Below are 21,056 nucleotides of genomic sequence, written 5' to 3' on the forward strand. Positions count from 1 at the left end.
GTGAAACAAATAAAAAGCATCTAGCACTTTTCTTAAGTAAGTGAAAATCATAAATTCCCACTGGACAGAAGATGTATACTGCTCTGTCTGATTAATGTGAAATTCAATTTACATCAATCTGCTCAGGAAGGGGGAGTGTGAAATTTATCTGATGTGTTAATTTCATGTTTTTAGAGCATAAACAGCCAAAAGCAGCACTAGGGTTTCGACTGTCATGGAAGAGATTATTTGGACGCTATAAAAAGGCAAAGAGAAAAATATTTCTGCAACTATAACAAAAAGACTAAACAGTAAGAAAACGGGTAAAAGTTGCATGTTGACCATAGTACCTAGAGCCCACTCTATAGTGGTTGTATAGGGGATTTCACAATGTATTGGAGATATCCACATTTGTGCGTTGAGATGGAAGAGCAGAAATGCAGAAGCTAGGGATCCAGACACAGGCTGGTTTTACTCCTGTTCCTCTGCAGTTCACTTCGGCAGAGTGATAATATTCCAAATAAGCTAGTTTCCATACTTTTTAAAAGATGACACTAAAAACATAAATATTTCTGAAAGAAAAATACTCAAACTTCTTAAAACCTCAATCTGATACAATACTTAGGTATGCTAACCAAAAGAATGGTTTCAGACACAGTTCCCAGATAATCCTACAATGAAGGACAGAGTTCCCTTATGGAAAACACCCTGTCCCAAGATGCTTCCAAGCTGAAATCTGGGAATTTCTGGCAAGAGTATATAAATTGATCATCACAGTTATGTAACTGCATGCACAGAAAGGCTGTCCCTAAAGACCAAATATAATGGAAAAACTTCATTTTCCTTCCTCTGCAGGGAAAAATCTGGTTCTTCCCCACTGTCTTTGTCTCCTGTGTGTCTCCTTTACCCTTTCAGAGAACACCTCACTTCTGGCACTACGGTCACCAAATGTGTTGAAGGTTCTTCCCCACACCAACAAGCAACTAACTCTTGGACATGCAGCATGGTATCCAAGAATTCAACTCAGTTCTGATACTATCTACCCCAAAGACAGTGTCAGATCCCACAGGTTAAGGGCTCAGTCCCATAAGACTCTCCCCTCTCCTCCTACTCCCCAGCTTCAGATGCCAGTCACAAACCCAGGTTATCTATCACCTGTGCTTCTGATCAATTGGCTATAGATTAGAGGTTCCAACCACCCCGTCCTTGGGTTTGATAATTTGCTACAGTAGCTCACAGAACTCAGGGAAACATTTATGTTTACCTGTTTATTAAAGAACATGATGAAGGATACAGATGAAAATCCTTTCCCTCTCTCTCTTTTTTCCCTCTTTGCTAGTTTACTGATGGTTACCAGAAGGGAGGTTGGTGGGGGGATGGCTTAAATAGGTAATTGGGATTAAGGAGTGCACCTGTTGTGATAAGCACTTTGTGTTGTAAGGAAGTATTGAGTTACTATATTATTCACCTCAAACTAATATTACACTGCGTGTTAACTAGAATTTAAATAAAAACTTTATTATTTTTTTAAGATTTTATTTACTTATTTGACAGAGAGAGACGCAACGAGAGAGGGAACACAAGCAGGGGGAGTGGGAGAGGGAGAAGCAGGCCTCCCGTGGAGCAGGGAGCCCAATGCGGGGCTCGATCCCAGGACCCTGGGATCATGACCTGAGCCGAAAGCAGCCGCTTAACGACTGAGCCACCCAGGCGCCCCTTAAATAAAAACTTTAAAAAAAGAGGGAAGTTTAGAGTAATACAGGCCTACTTCAAGAAGCAAGAAAAATCTCCAACAACCTAACCTTATACCTAAAGGAAAAAAAGAAAGAACCCCAAAACCAGCAGAAGGAAGGAGATAACATTAGAGCAGAAATAAACCAATAGAAACAAAACAAAACCAAAAAAAGAACAGATCAGTGAAAAGATCAACAAAATTGATAAAGCTTTAGGCAGACTCCTCAAAAAGGAGAGAAAAGGAGGGCTCCAGCAAAACCAGAAATGAAAGAGGAGATATAACAAACGCCATGGCAATGAAAGATTTAGAAAGTAACCTGCTTGCCCGGGACAGGACACATGTTCAGAAAAGACCTGAGAAGACCCTAAGCTTTCCCCACCCACCGGAGCGCACCCCAGAGGAATCCGAAGAGATCTTGAGGAGGGCCACTGGCCTGGCGGATACACCCCTGTTCTCCTCACGGTCCACCACTACGGCAATACTCCTTGGGTAGCCTCGCTCTGTTGTTCTTTCTAAATATAAATAATCCTTGACCAGGTAACATATTCCATGAATTCACCCTGAGGCAACTCCCTAGGCTAATCTGATCGCCTCCCCACTGAAGAGTGGCTCAGGAGCTCCGCCTTTCGTGGGCCTGCCACAGACATAGTGCAGAGAAGGCCAGGGATTCGAATTTCTCCTACTTGCCAGCTCAGCTTGCCCCTTGTGCATAAAGTGAGGTATGGGAGGATCCTGAGCACAAGAACTTCTGTCCCCATGTACTTGGGGTGTCAATGTGGATGTGTTCACCTGCCTGGAAGTTCCTTGAACCCTGTACTTTTGGGATTTTATGGAGGCTTCATCATGTAGCTATGACTGATGTTAACTCCATTTCAGCCTTTTTCCTTTTTCAAGAGAATGGGGGGCAAGGCCAAAAATTCCAAGTTTCTGATCATGGCTTGGTCTTTCTGGTGACCAACCCTCATCCAAGAGCCATCCAGGAGCCAACCCAGAGCTATCTCATTAGAACAAAAGACACTCCTATCACTCAGGAAATTACAAGGGTTTCAGGAGTTCTGTGTCAGGAGCAGAGGTCAAAGATATTAGAACAAGAGATGTTCCTAGTACTCTTATCATTTAGGAAATTATAAGGGTTTTAGGAGCTCTGTTCCAGAAACCAGGGGCAGAGACCAATATGTATTTTCTACTAACTCACACGTAAGAATATAAAATATAAAGGTTTAAATAGAAATTGAAATATGAACTGTGCTGTTTAGAATCAACACCTCAAATGATGCTTAGTGATCAGTGCATGTTCTAGAACCCGTAAGTCAGAAGAATACTAACTAGACAAGGGACACTAGATAAGCACCTGGAAGTTTCTAAGCCTCAGTTTCCTCCTAAAAATGGTATCAACCTAAAAAACAAAAAACGAAACCTACATTGCCTGTCCTACAGGATTTTTTTTTTAAAGATCTAATTTAAAACACACAGACACACACCCCCCCCCCACACCCCTGAATATATAGAACAAATTATCATGGAAGATAACACTATCTTAGGACAAGACCACCAGATATCTAAAAAGTGTCTTGAAGTTTTTAAAAGGAAACGAGAAATGATAAATAAATAACCCACACACTCGTGATTTGACTGAGTGCCGAAAACTGATGCAGAACGCGAAAACAGTAGCAGGGCGGACAGCTGTATTTGGGATGAACAGGAACAGGGATGGATAAGCTAATGCATTCAATAATGCACCAGGCAGCCCCCAGGGAAAGAGTGGAAGCTAACAACAATTCTGTCTGAAAGAGTTTTAAAGCGAGGCAGGCAGTGCAAGTGTGGGCCCCCTGCCTGTCTGACAGACCTATGAGGAGCTTTACCAGCTTCGGATGCCATGCAGTTTCTAGTGTCTCGCCTGGATACCCAGGTGAGCATGGAGGGAAGGGCACCGAACATGATTCACAGAGGGGCTCCACTCCATCAGTGATTGCCCAAAACAATGCTAAAACGAGGAGTGGGGATATGGGAATACCTGACAGTCTATTTTCAATTCAGCTTCCCCACCTCTAGGCTAGCATGTGGGCTCACCCCAGCCTGCTCTCCCACAAGCTGCCTATGTACTGGTTTACCAGTTTCTCCCCCAAATTAAAAAACTCCCTCTTAGGATAGGAGGAAAGGTGGTGGAGGAGTAGGGGACCCTATTTCAACTGGTCCCCAGAATTGAGCTGGGTATCTATCAGACCACTCTGAGCACCCACGAAACCAGCCTGAGATGTAAGAAGATCTGGATCTCTACAAACAGAATATCGCAGGCAGTTGGTTTCGAGGTACGAAGCGGGGAGCCGTGATTCCGCGGGCAGATATCGGAGAATAAATGGCAGCAGGAGGGAGCCTGGCTGTGGGGACCCTACACTGCCGGTGAGCGACAGCCTCGCGTGCTGGGGATGGGGCACAGACTCGCAGACCGGTAGCAGCGGGGAAAGGACTTTAGGGCAGCTGCCAGGGCAGAAACCCGGAGCGGCGGGGTCGCGCATGCGAACTGGGGGTGGCTGGCGGATTTAGAAGCACAAAGGGCAGAGACGTGCCCCGACCTGGAGGCAGGACTGGGAGCGCTGCGGAGGGGCGCACAACCCAGGACGCTGCAGTTTATAGCAGCACGGACAGAGACGGAGACAGTGTGGCCTGGAGAGCTCACTGAAGAACAGACTGCGGTCTCTCTGCTCTGAGGCAGAGGGTTGGAAAAGGTCTCTTCTGCTCCGACTCGGGGAGGAGACGCGGAAAGCCACCAGGGAAAGGCGCCAGAGAACAAAAGCCCCAAAGACTGATTCCCACTGAGCCCATCCCCCGCCACAGGGGCGCAGGGCAACTCTGCCCAAACAGGGTTGCCTGAGTAATAGTGCGGCAGGCCCCTCCCACAGAAGACAGGCTGGGAAAACAAGAGGCCAGCAACCCTAAGGTCCCAAGAAAACAGGTGCATCTTGCTTGGGTTCTGGTCAATAATTTGGACTCTATACATTCCCTCAAACACCCATCAACAGAATGACTAGGAGGAGGAGCCCCCAAAATAGAAAAGACTCAGAGATTATGACTTATGCTGCAGATTTACAAATGGATGCAGATATAACCAAGATGTCGGAGATGGAATTCAGGCTAGCAATTGTGAAGACAATGGCTAGAATGGAGAAATCAATTAATGGCAACATAGAGTGTCTAAGGGCAGAAATGAAAGCTGAATTGGCAGAACTTAAAAATGCTATCAATGAGATCCAATCCAATCTAGATAATCTAACAGCTAGGGTAACTGAGGCAGAAAAGAGAAGAAGCGACCTGGAAGACAATATAATAGATAAAAAGGGAAAAGAGGAGGCCAGGGAAAAACAACTCAGAATCCATGAAAATAGAATCACAGAAATAAGTGACACCATGAAGTGTTCCAATGTCAGAATAATTGGAATCCTGGAGGGAGTGGAGAGAGAGAGAGGACTAGAAGATGTATTTGAGCAAATCGTAGCTGAGAATTTCCCTAATCTGGGGAATGAAACAAACATTCGCGTCCTAGAGGCAGAGAGGACCCCTCCCAAGATCAAGGAAAACAGGCCAACACCCCGGCATGTAATAGTAAAACTTGCAAATCTTAGAACCAAGGAAACCATCTTAAGGGCAGTTAGGGGGAAAAGATTCCTTACGTACAGAGGGAGGAACATCAGAATAATGTCAGACCTATCCACAGAGACCTGGCAAGCCAGAAAGGCCTGGCAAGACATATTCAGGGTACTAAATGAGAAGAACATGGAGCCAAGAATACTTTATCTGGCAAGGCTTTCATTTAGAATGGATGGAGAGATGCAGAGCTTCCACGACCGGCAGAAACTGAAAGAATATGTGACCACTAAGCCGGCCCTGCAAGAAATATTAAGGGGGGTTCTATAAAAGGAGAAAGACCCCAAGAGTGATCTACAACAGAAATTCATAGGGACAATCTATAAAAACAATGTCTTCACAGGCAACATGATGACAATTAATTCATATCTTTCAATAATCACTCTAAATGTGAATGGCCTAAATGCTCTCATAAAACGGCACAGGGTTACAGATTGGATAAAAAGACAGGACCCATCCATACGCTGCCTACAAGAGACTCATTTTGAACCTAAAGATACATCCAGACTGAAAGTGAAGGGATGGAGATCCATCTTCCATGCCAGCGGACCTCAAAAGCAAGCTGCGGTAGCAATCCTTGTATCAGACAAATTAGATTTTAAACTAAAGTCTGTAATTAGAGACACAGAAGGACACTGTATCATTCTTAAAGGGTCTATCCAACAAGAAGATCTAACAATTGTAAATATCTACGCCCCCAACATGGGAGCAGTCACCTACATAAGCCAACTGTTAACCAAAATAAAGAGTCATATTGATAACAATAATTGTAGGAGACCTCAATACTCCACTCTCAGCAATGGACAGATCATCTAAGCAGAAAATCAACAAGGAAACAAGAGCTTTGAATGATACATTGGACCGATGGACTTCATAGATATTTACAGAACATTCCACCCTAAAACAACAGAATACTCATTCTTCTCGAGCGCACATGGAACTTTGTCCAGAATAGACCACATACTGGGTCACAAATCAGGTCTCAACTGATACCAAAAGATTGAGATTATTCCCTGCATATTCTCAGACCACAATGCTTTAAAACTGGAACTCAATCACAAGAAAAAATTTGGCAGAAATTCAAACACTTGGAAGCTAAAGACCACTCTGCTCAAGAATGTTTGGGTCAACCAGGAAATCAAAGAAGAACTTAAACAATTCATGGAAATCAATGAGAATGAAAACACATCGGTCCAAAATCCTATGGGATACTGCAAAGGCGGTCCTAAGGGGGAAATACATAGCCATCCAAGCCTCACTCAAAAAAATAGAAAAATCCCGAATTCACCAACTAACTCTACACCTTAAAGAACTAGAGAAAAAGTAATAAACGATGCCTAAGCCACGCATTAGAAGAGAAATAATTAAAATTAAAGCAGAGATCAATGAATTCGAAGCCAGAAACACAGTAGATCAGATCAATGAAACTAGAAGTTGGTTCTTTGAAAGGATAAGATCGATAAACCACTGGCCAGACTTATCCAAAAGAAAAGAGAAAGGACCCAAATTAATAAAATTATGAATGAAAGGGGAGAGATCACGACTAACACCAAGGAAATAGAAACAATTATTAGAAATTATTATCAATAACTATATGCCAATAAACTGAGCAATCTGGATGAAATGGAGGCCTTCCTGGAAACCTATAAGCTGCCAAGACTGAAACAGGAAGAAATTGACAACCTGAATAGGCCAATAACCAGTAACGAGATGGAAGCAGTGATCAAAAACCTCCCAAAAAACAAGAGTCCAGGGCCTGATGGATTCCCTGGGGAATTCTACCAAACATTCAAAGAAGAAATAATACCTATTCTACTGAAGTTGTTTCAAAAAGTAGAAACAGAAGGAAAACTTCCAAACTCATTCTATGAGGCCAGCATTACCTTATCCCCAAACCAGGCCAAGACCCCCATCAAAAAGGAGAATTTCAGACCGATATCCCTGATGAATATGGATTCCAAAATCCTCAACAAAATCCTAGCTCATAGGATCCAACAATACATTAAAAGGATCATCCACCACAACCAAGTGGGATTTATCCCTGGGATGCAAGGGTGGTTCAACATTCACAAATCAATCAATGTGATAGACACATTAATAAGAGGAGGGAGAAGAACCATATGGTCCTCTCAATTGATGCAGAAAAAGCATTTGACAAAATACAACATCCTTTCCTGATTAAAACTCTCCAGAGTATAGGGATAGAGGGAACATTCCTCAAGTTCATAAAATCCATCTATGAAAAACCCACAGCGAATATCATCCTCAATGGGGAAAAGCTGAGAGCCTTTCCCTTAAGATCAGAAACACGTCAAGGATGCCCACTCTCGCCACTATGGTTCAACATAGTACTAGAAGTCCTAGCAACAGCAATCCGACAACAAAAAGAAATAAAAGGTATTCAAATTGGCAAAGAAGAAGTCAAACTCTCTCTTTTCGCAGACGACATGATACTTTATGTGGAAAACCCAAAGACTCCACCCCCAAATTACTAGAACTCATCCAGCAATTCAGTAATGTGGCAGGATACAAAATCAATGCACAATCAGTTGCTTTCTTATACACTAACAACGCAACCGTAGAAAGAGAAATTAGAGAAACGATTCCATTTACAATAGCACCAAAAACCATAAGATACCTCAGAATAAACCTAACCAAAGAGGTAAAGGATCTATACTCTAGGAACTACAAAACACTCTTGAAAGAAATTGAAGAAGACACAAAAAGATGGAAAAATAGTCCATGCTCATGGATTGGAAGAATAAACATTGTTAAAATGTCTATGCTACCCAGAGCAATCTATACCTTCAATGCCATCCCGGTCAAAATTCCAATGACATTTTTCAAAGTGCTGGAACAAACAATCCTAAAATTTGTATGGAATCAGAAAACACCCCGAATCGCCAAGGAAATGTTGAAAAAGAAAAACAAAGCTGGGGGCATCATGTTGCCCAATTTCAAGCTATATTACAAAGCTGTGAGCACCAAGACAGCATGGTACTGGCACAAAAACAGACATATAGACCAATGGAACAGAATAGAGAACCCAGATACGGACCCTCAACTCTAAGGTCAAATAATCTTTGAAAAAGCAGGGAAAAACATGCAATGGAAAAAAGACAGTTTCTTCAATAAATGGTGCTGGGAAAATTGGACAGCCACATGCAGAAGAATGAAACTTGACCATTCTCTAACACCATTCACAAAGATAAACTCAAAGTGGATGAAAGACCTCAATGTGAGACAGGAATCCATCAAAATCCTAGAGAAGAACATAGGCAGTAACCTCTTTGACATCGCCCACAGCAACTTCTTTCAAGATACATCTCCAAAAGCTAGTGAAACAAAAGCAAAAATGAACTTTTGGGACTTCATCAAGATAAAAAGCTTCTGCACAGCAAAGGAAACAGTCAACAAAACAAAGAGGCAACCCACAGAATGGGAGAAGATAGTTGCAAATGACACTACAGATAAAGGGCTGGTATCCAAGATCTATAAAGATCTTCTCAAACTCAACACCCAAAAAACAAATAATCAAGTCAAAAAGTGGGCAGAAGAGATGAAAAGACACTTCTCTGAAGAAGACATACAAATGGCTAACAGACATGAAAAAATGTCCATCATCATTAGCCATCAGGGAAATTCAAATCAAAACCACATTGAGATACCACCTTACACCAGTTAGAATGGCAAAAATGGACAGGGAAAGAAACAACAAATGTTGGACAGGTTGTGGAGAAAGGGGAACCCTCTTACACTGTTGGTGGGAATGTAAGTTGGTACAGCCACTTTGGAAAACAGTGTGGAGGTTCCTCAAGACATTAAAAATAGAGCTACCCTATGACCCAGCAATTACACTACTGGGTATTTACCCCAAAGACACAGATGTAGTGAAAAGAAGGGCCATATGCACCCCAATGTTCATAGCAGCAATGTCCTCAATAGCCAAACTGTGGAAAGAGCCGAGATGCCCTTCCACAGATGAATGGATAAAGAAGACGTGGTCCATATATACAATGGAATATTACTCAGCCATCAGAAAGGATGAATACCCAACTTTTACATCAACATGGATGGGACTGGAGGAGATTATGCTAAGTGAAATAAGTCAAGCACTTATTTGTGGAACATAAGGAATAGCATGGAGGACACTAGGAGAAGGAAGGGAAAAATGAGGGGGGGGGTACTGGAGGGAGAGATGAACCATGACAGACTATGGACTCTGAGAAACAAACAGGGTTCTAGAGGGGAGGGGGGAGGGGGGATTGGTTAGCCCAGTGATGGGTATTAAGGAGGGCACGTACTGCATGGAGCACTGGGTGTTATATGAAAACAATGGGTCATGGATCACCACAGCAAAAACTAATGATATATTTTATGGTGACTAACATAACATAATAAAATTAAAAAAAATAAAAAAAAATAAAAAAACAGAAAACAAAAAAGCCCTCTTCTACTTAGCCATATTTCTCTCTCTCTCAGAAGATGGGGCCCATGAATTCCTATTTTTAAAAAGCTCCTCGGGGAATTATAATGCACGATAGCCAAGTCTATGTCATTCCTAAGTATTTTTCTTATGGTGCCTTCTGTTGTAATTATTTTTAGCATTCGGGTACCATTTTTCACTTCATTTAGACTGAAAACTCCTAGAAGGTAAGTGTTTAACACTTTTTTCCAAGTCCCCCTCCCTGGACTTAGGAGAGAGCCTAGTACCCAGTAAACGTCAGAAAAGCTGGGTGGCTGAAAGAATAAATTCCATCAAACAGAATCAAAGAATGAGTGAACAAATGAATGCCATGGTTTGAGGGATGTCAAAGGGCCAGTTTGTCCACTGGCTGGCCATAGGATCCTCAAATCCTCAAATCCCTATCACTGACATTTTGGGCACTGTTTCCACACAACACCTGTGAAAATATAAGAAGTTTCCTGAGAGGGATAACATCAACTGAGGATCACAGTAAAAAAGCACGTGGCGGGGGGGCGCCTGGGTGGCTCAGTCGTTAAGCGTCTGCCTTCGGCTCAGGTCATGATCCCAGGGTCCTGGGATCGAGCCCCACGTCGGGCTCCCTGCTTGGCGGGGAGCCTGCTTCTCCCTCTGCCACTCCCCCTGCTGTGTTCCCTTTCTCGCTGTGTCTCTCTCTTCAAATAAATAAAATCTTAAAAAAAAAAAAAAAAAAAGCACGTGGGGCTTGAGGGACAAAGGGAAGAGATAAAAGCATATTCCAGGAAAGGCCCAGAGCTCTGGTGCAAGAGAGGGCAGGACTGCAGGCAATGTGGAGGTTAATAAGTGAAGGACAGAGGTGCTTCTCAGGGAAGAACTGAGAAATCAGGGGCTCAGGAAGGGCTGGGGGAGGATGCTGAGAACAAACCCCACTTCTTCCTAATTTTATCCAGGGCTGGCCATAAATTTGAGAGAGGAAGGGAGAGAGGAACAATGGAAGAACTAAAGGCAGCTTTGAAAGAGAACATGCTAACAAGCAGATTAAAAATACAGTTCAAATTCCAATACCACCACATCAAAAGGCCTAACTTGATGTGTACACCAGGGTTTTGTTGTATTACCTAAGCAAGTGAATTCTCAGGGTCTGGGAATATTTGTTCATGTTGAGATTGTATTATGATATTGTATTGAAATTTTATAATACCATTTCCATAACTACTTTTAAAAGAAAAGAGATAGATAAAAATAGGAGGGAGAGAGAGAGAAAGAAAGAAAGGAAGAAAAGAAAGAAAATTAAAGAAAAGAAAAGAAAGAAATAAAGGAAGAAGGGAAGGAAGGAAGGAAGAATAGAAGCCAGGAAAGCTGGCCCTTGCAGGGGACAGGCCAGTGAGGGGAAAACCCCAGGTGTCAAAAACAGATGTGGATGCAGGAGCTGGAGGATGAGGACACAGCTGACATCCGAGTAATGGGCATAGCAAATGATTTCCATGTCCAGGTGGATAGGCCACAGAACCACCTGTGTTTTGCCAATCTGGTGAGAGTTTAGTTTCTACAGTGAGTAACCCATTATATTCCTTGAGCTCATTATTAGAAAAAAATGCTTGAAGACACTATCAAGTTAAATTACAAGAGAGGAAGCAAATGAACTCCTTCACTCACTGACTCATTTATACTCAACAAATGTATATTTGGTGTCCACTGAGGTACTAGGAGAAACTCTGATAAACACAGAAAGAGGCTCTCCAGACACGCTCAATCCCACCGACATTTCTTGATTTCTGCTCACAGTATCTACCTCTGAGCTTTTTCCCCACCTTTAATATTCCGACCTTCTTGGAACAAAATCACCCAACTTAATTTCTAGAACAAAGAAAAACATGTAGAGAGCCAGGGATTTGCAGGAAAGCAGCACAAAGGAGGTTTGTATTTAATAGCTCCTTTCTTCTCATATGTTTCTGGCATTACTTGTCATTTGTTAATTGCTACTCTATTTTTCATCTGCAACCATCTAAAGTAAGTTGCCATATAACTGAAAAATATGGCTGTCTTAGGGAACCACCACCCAGATGCAATTTAACATTTAACACAGAAGCAGGGTGGTATAGGAAAAAGTATCTGACTCAGAATAAAAAAGACCAGACTCTCGTTGTGGATTAGCTACTCTTACCTTATCTCGTTTACTCTCTCCAGACCTTACTTTTAACATCTGTAAAATGACAGGCAGGATTAGACGATCCTTGAGATGACTTCCTACTCTAAGATTTTATTGCTCTAAAGTTTTGTAGTAAAAAAATTATTATGTGTTTTCTAACTCTGGCACTTTAAAAAAAAATGTAGTACCCATTCTGAACATTTAAAAATAGACACCTGAAAATAATTCAAAGATACGAGACAAAAAGTTCTAAGATCTTTAAAAAAAATTGGCACATCATGCTATTATGAAATCCCCATTTAGTGATTTTTATATTTAAACAGTTTAATTGGAATGAAATCTCAAGTTCTTCAGATTTTTCTTCTACAAGTTTCTTCTGGCATGTAAATTTCACAGGCCACTTTTAACTTCACCACTCAATTTCCACTCCCTTCATGCCCTCACTCATGTTGCTTCCCCTTTATAGCACCTCCAGTTTCCCTCCTTTATCCAGCAAATCCTGCTAGCCAATCCTTTTTCAGTAGGCTATCATCCCAATTCCTTATATCAATCACTGGATCCTGAGAACTTAGAAACAAATTATGGGAAAGAGTTTTCTATGCTGCCTTTTTCCCCCCAACTGAAGATTCCCCCGGCATACTGTAAAGAAAGGGAAATTGACTAGGTCATCCTTCTGCTTAAAATCTGTCAAGAATTCACCTTTATTTAACAAAGAATCCCTAAACTCCTTGTCTTGGCATTCAAGGCCTTTCACAGGTTGATGAACTTGAGAACCACACAGCTGATGATCTTCCAACCAACCTGGATGGCTACACTACACGTCATTACCTCATCTCCTTGTCCCCACCTAGGAGCATTCTACTTATGGTACGGAGTCCAGCTCATGACCCACCTTCCTGATAAAGCCCTTCCTGGCACTCTGTAGGAGCCTCCTCAATCCCTGTGACACTTCGTTCTGCTAAATTCTCAGCAACAGAGGGGATGCACTGTGCAGTTTATGATGCTGCTCAACACCTGTCCTATTTCTAGATCTTGTCTTCCCCACAGAACTGTGAGGCCAGGAATTAGGCTCCTGTGTATCCACCCCAGGGCCTGATGCTGTCACAGGGTTGCACAACTATAGGGGGCACCATTTCCCTCTACGTAACAATGATTTCACACACCATTCATTCAAGTTTCACCCTGAATGGCTAACAGAGTTGCCAGTGAGAGAAGTGAATACACACAAGAACATAAACTGTATCCGCCCCCAAATAAACAAATGGTTCCTTTTAAAGCCATGATTTTGGTTCAAGGGTGCAAAGTTGAACTTGGAAATGAAAAGAAGAAAATGTATTTAATTTTAAGATGATAGGACAAAGCAAGTTTTATTTGAAGACAAATTCTATGTCATTCACAAGCCTAAGAGGGAGCTGATATAAAGGTATCAAAAATCTCTAAACAAGGTGTAGAACAAAAGATGGAGGAGTGGGCGAAATCACCTTGGCAGGTCTGCCCTCCTAGATGAATGTTCCCTGTGTCCCTAATTAACATACTCTGTGCAGACAGGGATTTCTACCAATGAGAATTACTGGCGTATAAACCAAACTCTGTCTTCTGAATTATAAGATGGTCCAAGGTGCAATGCTAGGACACTGGAAGACAAGAGAAAAAGCATAACACTTGCTTCCATCAAAAAGGAAAGCATGGACATTAGCATATTTTAATTAAAATTTTTTTTTGCTTACATTTTTCAGTTAAAAGTTTCTAGTTTGGGATGTAATACAGAAAAACAGGGATTACCACATTTTATAATGGATGACGTACTTTTTAGAGTTTATTTCAGAATTCTTCAGGAGGAAAAATGTCCTAAAAACACCATGGTTTTCTTTTTTTTTTTTTTTAAAGATTTTATTTATTTATTTATTTGACAGAGAGAGACACAGCGAGAGAGGGAACACAAGCAGGGGGAGTGGGAGAGGGAGAAGCAGGCTTCCCTCCGAGCAGGGAGCCCGATGCGGGGCTTGATCCCAGGACCCTGGGATCATGACCTGAGCCAAAGGCAGATGCTTAACGACTGAGCCACCCAGGCGCCCCAACACCATGGTTTTCATGATAAAAATAACAGTACCTGTTTTCTTCCCTAAGGTCATTCTGCATGGCTTGAGTCTCCCGCGCCAACTTCTGGGATCTTGTGTAGTCTCTCCAGGCCCGCAGGACCTTCAGTTGGAACTTCCAGTTGGACAGGGTCCCAGCTTTTCCCAGCTTAATCCTGTGATCAAGGATCAGCTCGTGCCAGGCAGAGAAATACCGTTTTTGACACTGCAACGGAAACATGTGGAAAATCACCACGGATGAGCTAATATCTGATACCGAGAGCTGTCACCTCAGATTTCCCCCTCACACTTCTTCTAACAAATCTAGGAACTGTTGTCTTGATGGAAGAGAAGCAAAGTATAATTGGTTTCTGCTAATAATGACGACAAATATTCAAGTCATGCAGCTGAGGTACTCTCGGGCTCAGACGCTCACGACTTAAACTCCAATACTTAGTTCTCATTGTAAGGCATCGGTCCGATGGGGATCCCGAGTAACAGTCACTTCGAAGACCCGAGTTAAGGGACTCGTTTGAAAAGCTTGAAACACCTGCTTCCAGTAGGCTTGCCAGCTTGTCTTGGAGTGTAAATACCACCTGAGTAATTCATTCCTATTACTAACACTGCTGATGTCCTGCACAAAGGAACATGGAAGATCCCATGAGGAATAGAATGGGGGACTCTGGTCCCTGGAAACAAGACAGCTAAAACAACAGCTTCAGCTGAGCCACCACTGACCATGACAGAGCTCTGGTGAGTGCCTAGAGAGACCAGATGCTCAGGATGCTTCGGATCTTCCACTACATGCATCTGACAACAAGACAGGATCTACTGAGCCTAAGGATGTCCCTAGAGAAGAACTTTACTCATGGTCCTAGTAAATCTCTGAGATCTAGCCCTTGCCTACATCTCCTACCTTCAAGGTAAACTTAATGTTCCCACTACATCACATAACTTTCAGCTCTTGACCTTACATCAACCACACTGTTTAACACTTTCCTATGTTCATACTAATTTCTTGGTCCTCCTTTTCTGCCCTTTCTTTGACTGACTACTTCAGGACTCACTTCTCTCTGGAAGTTCTCCTGTTACCAACTGCTCTCCCCAAATATAAGTGTCCTTCCACTATGTTCCCAGAGCAACCTCTGCTTTCCATCAAAACACTCATTACACTGTATTATAACCACCTGTTTACTGGTATCCACTAGACTGTGAGCCTTCGTAAGGAAGGGACTCAGTCCCATGAATGGAAATGGCAAATCTGAGAGTTGTACCAAGTGTTGATAGCAATAAAATAGAAAGTAACCTCATAGAAAGTGACTCTGTGGGAGACAGAGGGGGTGCGTGATGACCAGCTTCAAGCACTTGCTAGCTCTACCAGGGTCAGCTGTTATTTACTGCTTATATCTGTGCAACAACACTTATCTTTCACTATTTCAACATTTAGTAAGCAGCCACCGCTGGGTTTAAATTGGGGAACTCTGAACAAAATTAAGAGGGCAAATAAATTAAAAGACTACTAACCTAAGGGAGCATATGTTAGAATTCTTAGAAATAGCCCATTTGGCTAGGAATGTTTTCTTACACAAGAATTCAGTTCTATTCCCATTTAGACAAATTACAGAATCTTCTTTATTATTATTTATTGGGAGAAACCATGGCAAACTTTAAAAAGCTCTCATACCTTTCCATTATGTCAAATGAGGGCGTACTGTCTAGACCTTCACCTTAGATCCCACGGAAAGAAGGGAAGAAGAGAAGACAGGGAGGGAGGGAGGAAGGAAGATTTGCTGAATACAGGATATGCCTGCAGTCATAAAAAGGCAAAGACACACAGCTGCCAGGTTGAGTTTTTGCATTATTATTTGCCTGTCTAACCCACAAAATAAAGCATGAAAAAAATATATTGTTAACTTGTGTGCCATAGTCAAAAGAAAATATCCTCTGTCTACCAGATTCATTTAAGAGACTCCTATTGGTGTACAGCTATCTCTAATTTTAACTCCTGGAATATTTCTAATGATGAAATAGTATAAACATAATCCACCTGGACAATAATAACACTATTAATAGCGTGCTTCTTGGATTTCTACATTCCTTGTCTATTAAGTTCAAGGCATTACTGTAAGCACAATATTACACGCACTATTAATTTGTAGACCATCATTACAAAATAGAGAGACTGCAGATATTATTATGATTTACCTTACACCAAGCTGAACTTCAAGTAGAGAAGAGTTAATGACTAAATTCACAGAGTGAAAAGTTAGTGGTACACCTAAGGCTAAAACCGAAACATTCTGGCATCCTGATGACCTAATCTATTAGGCAAAAAGTCTCCTAAAAATGAAGGGCAAAATCTCTGCTTCTTTTATACCGAAAGAGAAAGAAGTCAGTACATAACTAACTATGGTAGAAGAGCACCACTAGAACATAACTGAATTTAAGAAGGGAAAATTTGAGTTCCTAAATGCTATAGTCAACATATTTCTTTAAAATAGTTAAGTTTAGACTTTGAAAGCAAAATGATCAGTTTTAAAGGTCTATAATTCAGTTTCACTACATAGAAGTTAGTAACAGCAAAGTGACAGACTCATAGCAACTGTTTTCTTGAAATCAACTTACTGGTTTTTCCTGCCTATTCAAAAGAGCAATCCCATTAAAATTTAAATGAAAAAATACAAGTGTGAACCAAGAATAGCCACTTATTCTTGACTCAGAGCAAACGTTATTCAGGCAAAAAGGAGTCCCATAAATGTGCTTGGAGGAAAATATTTGGGAAAGGAAAATATTCTCAGTCCTGTCTTCTCTGGAAGATGCTAGCACTCTGCTTTTATTTAGAAGGGATGAGAAGTGGCATACTTCCATAGTCATGATCTATTTATTCTTTCTATTACCTCTCCCCCCAGCTGAGTCCCTGCTGTTCCCAGGCCTGCTTCTCCTCTTCAGTACTACACTCGGGAGCGACAACCCTGCTCTATCCTTTTGCGCTCGGAAACAAGAACTATTATTTAAAAGCACAATTGGGTTGGAAGAGGAATACACTCTGTTTAATTCATTCTATTTAATAAGTTCTATTTCAGAATTTAATGTTTTAACTAGCTGGATGACTAGGATGACCTCCCTCCCTTTCTTACCTAGTTCCTTTATTTCTGCACCATGTTTTATTTCTGAAGGATTTTCAAATACAGTCATTGATTTTAACTTCCACATCACTTTAACATAGTGGTGGTAGTGAAAATTAAGGCTTCCTACAGGTAAGTAAAATACTGAAAATCATGGTGGGAAGAACTGTTCCTAAATACATTATCTCTAATAATTTATAAAATAAAATACTACAAAGTGAAATTTAGAAAGTTTTTAAGGGAAATGCTCTTCTTGTCTCAAAATCTTCTACAAGACATCATTTGATCGTTAAGGATTCCACTCAAGAGAAGAAATGACAGCTCGCCCTGCTAAATTTATTACCTGCACTGGAGTTGCCCTCGTTTTGTTGGCAAGAAAAGCTCTTCCCTGAAGTGTAATCACACTGCTGTCACGGAGAATGACTGACGTTAGGTGGAACAGCAATTTGCTATCTAATCTTCATTGTAATTCTAACCCCGTCACTAGAGATGCTTGTTCTGATTAATGAAGTGGGTAACTCATCAAAATTCCTCAGCTATTTCCCTTTTGTCAGAAAGCTCAGTGATAATTGCATCAAAATTCTCAGTCATGGAAAAATAAACAATGCATTGTAAAGAGGACAAAAATGTCAACAAGTTTACAATTTATTTCTGCTGAACACAACTAACTGTGGTGCAACCAGTGGTCGAGGGGAGTTGGCCGAGGCTCCCCTCCACGTTAGCAAGAAAGCTACACGCCCCCTAGGACCCCAGGTGACTCCTTGCTGCTCCCTGGCTTTTAAAAGTAATAGGCGCTCTAAAGCTACCCAAGGAAGTAACTTTTTTCCTTTTGGGGACCAATCCAGCTAGGCAAAAGCCCCACGGAACCTTTGCAGTCCCTGAGGGTTGGGGAGAGGAGGATCCTATCAGGGCAAAATGAATGCCCCTGGGAAGGAGTATCCTGTGTCCCACCCTACTCCTGATTTTCATACTTATGCCCCAAAGAAAAGAGAGGAAGTCATTGCATCCCCTACCCCAGAGCATAAATACTCCTGTAACTAATTATGTTAGGGAAAATAGATTCAGTTCTCTGCACACAGTGCTAAGACCTGGACAATGCCTGGTTCCATGGAAAAGCCCAGAGGCCTACACTTTGACAACCACTGCTGTGTGAAATGCTAACCCTGGTTACAGACAAAAAGCTATTTTGTTATATCCTGGAAGATGCAATGCTCTTTTAACTTCTGTATTTAAGTTTTTTCTCTTTCCTTTTTTAAACTTAAAATAAAAACAAAAAACACCCTTATTACAGAAATTTAACAAACATACCCAAAAGTAGAACAGAAGAATAAACCCCCCATTCAGCTTTTAAAAATTACCAACATTTTGGGGCGCCTGGGTGGCTCAGTCATTAGGCGTCTGCCTTCGGCTCAGGTCATGATCCCAGGGTCCTGGAATGGAGCCCCGCATCGGGCTCCCTGCTCAGTGGGGAGCCTGCTTCTCCCTCTCCCACTCCCCCTGCTTGTGTTCCCTCTCTTGCTGTGTCTCTCTCTGTCAAATAAATAAATAAAATCTTAAAAAAAAAAAATTACCAACATTTTGCTGATCTTATTTTCTCTTTCCATCCATTTTTTTTTCTGGAATATTTATAAATAAATCCCATGCATCAGACATTATATCACTTCACTCATAAATGTGTGAGTATGTACTGCCAACATTAGGACATTTCGTAAATTCTTCTTAATTCTGCTAAGAACTTTAATCAGTAATATTGCTTTTATTAATCTAACTCTGTTTCACTTCAGAAATAATACAATTTCAGAAAGCAATTGCTTAGTCTTACCATACAGTAAATTCTTAATGAGCAAAACTCTCTGGGATCTTGTAAAGAAGAATGATCACAATACAGCCTATAACCTGACTATTCATTAGGACAGTCCTCCTTCCCCAACATAGCTCAGGGCCTCGTGTCTTTAGGGAGGGCAGACCCTCTGCTTCCCATGAACTCTCCTTCTTCCTCTTCCAGACTTCCTTACCCCCTCCACCAATCCCCACTCCCTGCCCATTCTCCCCCACCCCCAGCCACACACACTTGAACTACGGAGAGTAGAGCTCACCTCAGAATATATTAGACCAATGTTAGGTTCACCTCCAGGGTAGTCTGACAGTAAGACATGATGTGATGTCATTTGTTTCTATGTTTCTTTGTCATTTGGTTCCCAAGATCCTTAAAAATAGTCACCTGAAATGTCTAGTATTTAGGGGAAAAGATATTCTACGCCGTAAAATTTTACGGAATGGGCTCCATTTATGCCAAAGGCTCTTTTCTTATTTCTTTAAAAGCAGAATTTAATCAGTACTTTTTTCAAAAGACAAAAAATTACTTATACACAAATTGGAACCTCTAGCTCAAAAAGGCTTCATGGCATTTTGAAAAGCAAAACACCAACACGATATTTTGGTAAAATGGCCTTCACTGTCCCTTCTGGGAGAATGGGAAACGTGAGTGACTCATAGGGCGAGGGTAAGGAAGAAAAGAACAGCAGAATAAACAACCTCCTTACTAATACCGATAAAATTTTACTTGGAAATTTCCCAGAGTTAGCTGTATGAAGTAATATATAATAATGTTTCAAACCCCTCCTAAAATGCATACCACACGTGCTCTTTGGCAATAAACTTAGAGGGAGAGTTACATGAATCCCAACGTCCTTCACGTGTGTGCCTGACATTTCTTTCTCTGAAGTTTTATTTGCAAAGAGGCTTTTCCTTCATTTCCTTCCTCAAACATAGAGAGGATGGTTGCTATGCTTCCCCTCAGAAATGGCTTTACTTCAGTGGCATGTAGGCAGTCCTGACAGAACGAAGATCTTTGGGGATGAATCGTGCTATATAAATGAGGTACTTAACTACAGTTTTCATCATCTTGTCAGAAAAATCCAGGCTTCTTTTCCATATATCTCCATGTTCCCCTGGTTTAGTGTGGGGTGGCCTTTTGGAAGGTGCTATGCCGTAAGCGCAACATTAACAATGATTCCTTTGGGTCACTATTATCTTACTCTCTAACAGAAAAACCCAACCAAACAAGCAAACCAAAACTTCCCGCACAGAATTAAGATTTAAGTTAGTATCAACTCATCTTTCATTGTTCTCTTCAACTTTCACAAGCAGCAAAGATCACAGACTTTCTTATCTTCTTAAGAAAACATAAAATGTATTTCAGAACAGGGTTAGAATTAAGAAGGCCATTTCCCAAATAGTATAAGAGTTTCATAGTTAATCCCTTGTTTCTGCTAATTAGCAATGATATGAGGATTGCTGTATCTCCCCAAGAGATTTCACTGCAAGATCAAAGAGAAAATAGGATGGAAAATGGAAGTAGAAAGTTTCTATACAGAAAGAGATGTTTTTGATATAACAAAGAGACCAGGCAATGAAATATGTGGGGAAGATGCACGCACAGCACTGCACCTGAACCTCTGTTTGGATAAGAGGGCCAGCTCTGTTTCTCTCAGAAAGTCTCCTATTGAATAACTGGGCCCACATGTGATGTTAAGAGAGACTGTTTGGGGGAACAAATACAATCCAGAGTCAAAGCACAGAGAATTACAAGAATTAAAGGAGCTTGAACTGGAACTCCTCCTAGAAACAGATTCTTTAAAGTCTTCCTACAAATACTCTATATAGCTTGCTATTGGGCTTGTGACAGTGAACCATTTTGAGGGTGCTGAAAAGAGTTTCCTGTTATCTAGCCACTCACTGCAAGCCAGCTAGGCATTTTCCCCCTTTTTATCCTGTGGTCATATTTAGGCTGCTGAGTGTTCAAGTTTCATTACCCAAGGGCAGCTTTAGGCTCCTTTAGAACAAGGCTAGGAATGTGGACTAGGGCCAAGGTAATGAGCCCAGGGGGTCTGCTACTCCGTGGCAT

At 41.4% G+C, this 21,056-nt stretch overlaps 1 protein-coding gene across 1 annotated transcript in view; it reads right to left on the reverse strand.

Annotated features, from left to right (window-relative positions):
• CCDC191 (coiled-coil domain containing 191) overlaps positions 1–21,056 on the reverse strand; it is an 82,501-nt gene that overhangs the window by 35,918 nt on the left and 25,527 nt on the right. Inside the window, exon 8 of the mRNA XM_044919722.1 lies at positions 14,060–14,250. Within this exon, the coding sequence (XP_044775657.1) occupies positions 14,060–14,250 (191 nt within the window). The remainder of the gene's footprint in view (positions 1–14,059; positions 14,251–21,056) is intronic.

Source organism: Neomonachus schauinslandi, chromosome 1 (assembly GCF_002201575.2).
Source record: "Neomonachus schauinslandi chromosome 1, ASM220157v2, whole genome shotgun sequence".
NCBI lineage: Eukaryota > Metazoa > Chordata > Mammalia > Carnivora > Phocidae > Neomonachus > Neomonachus schauinslandi.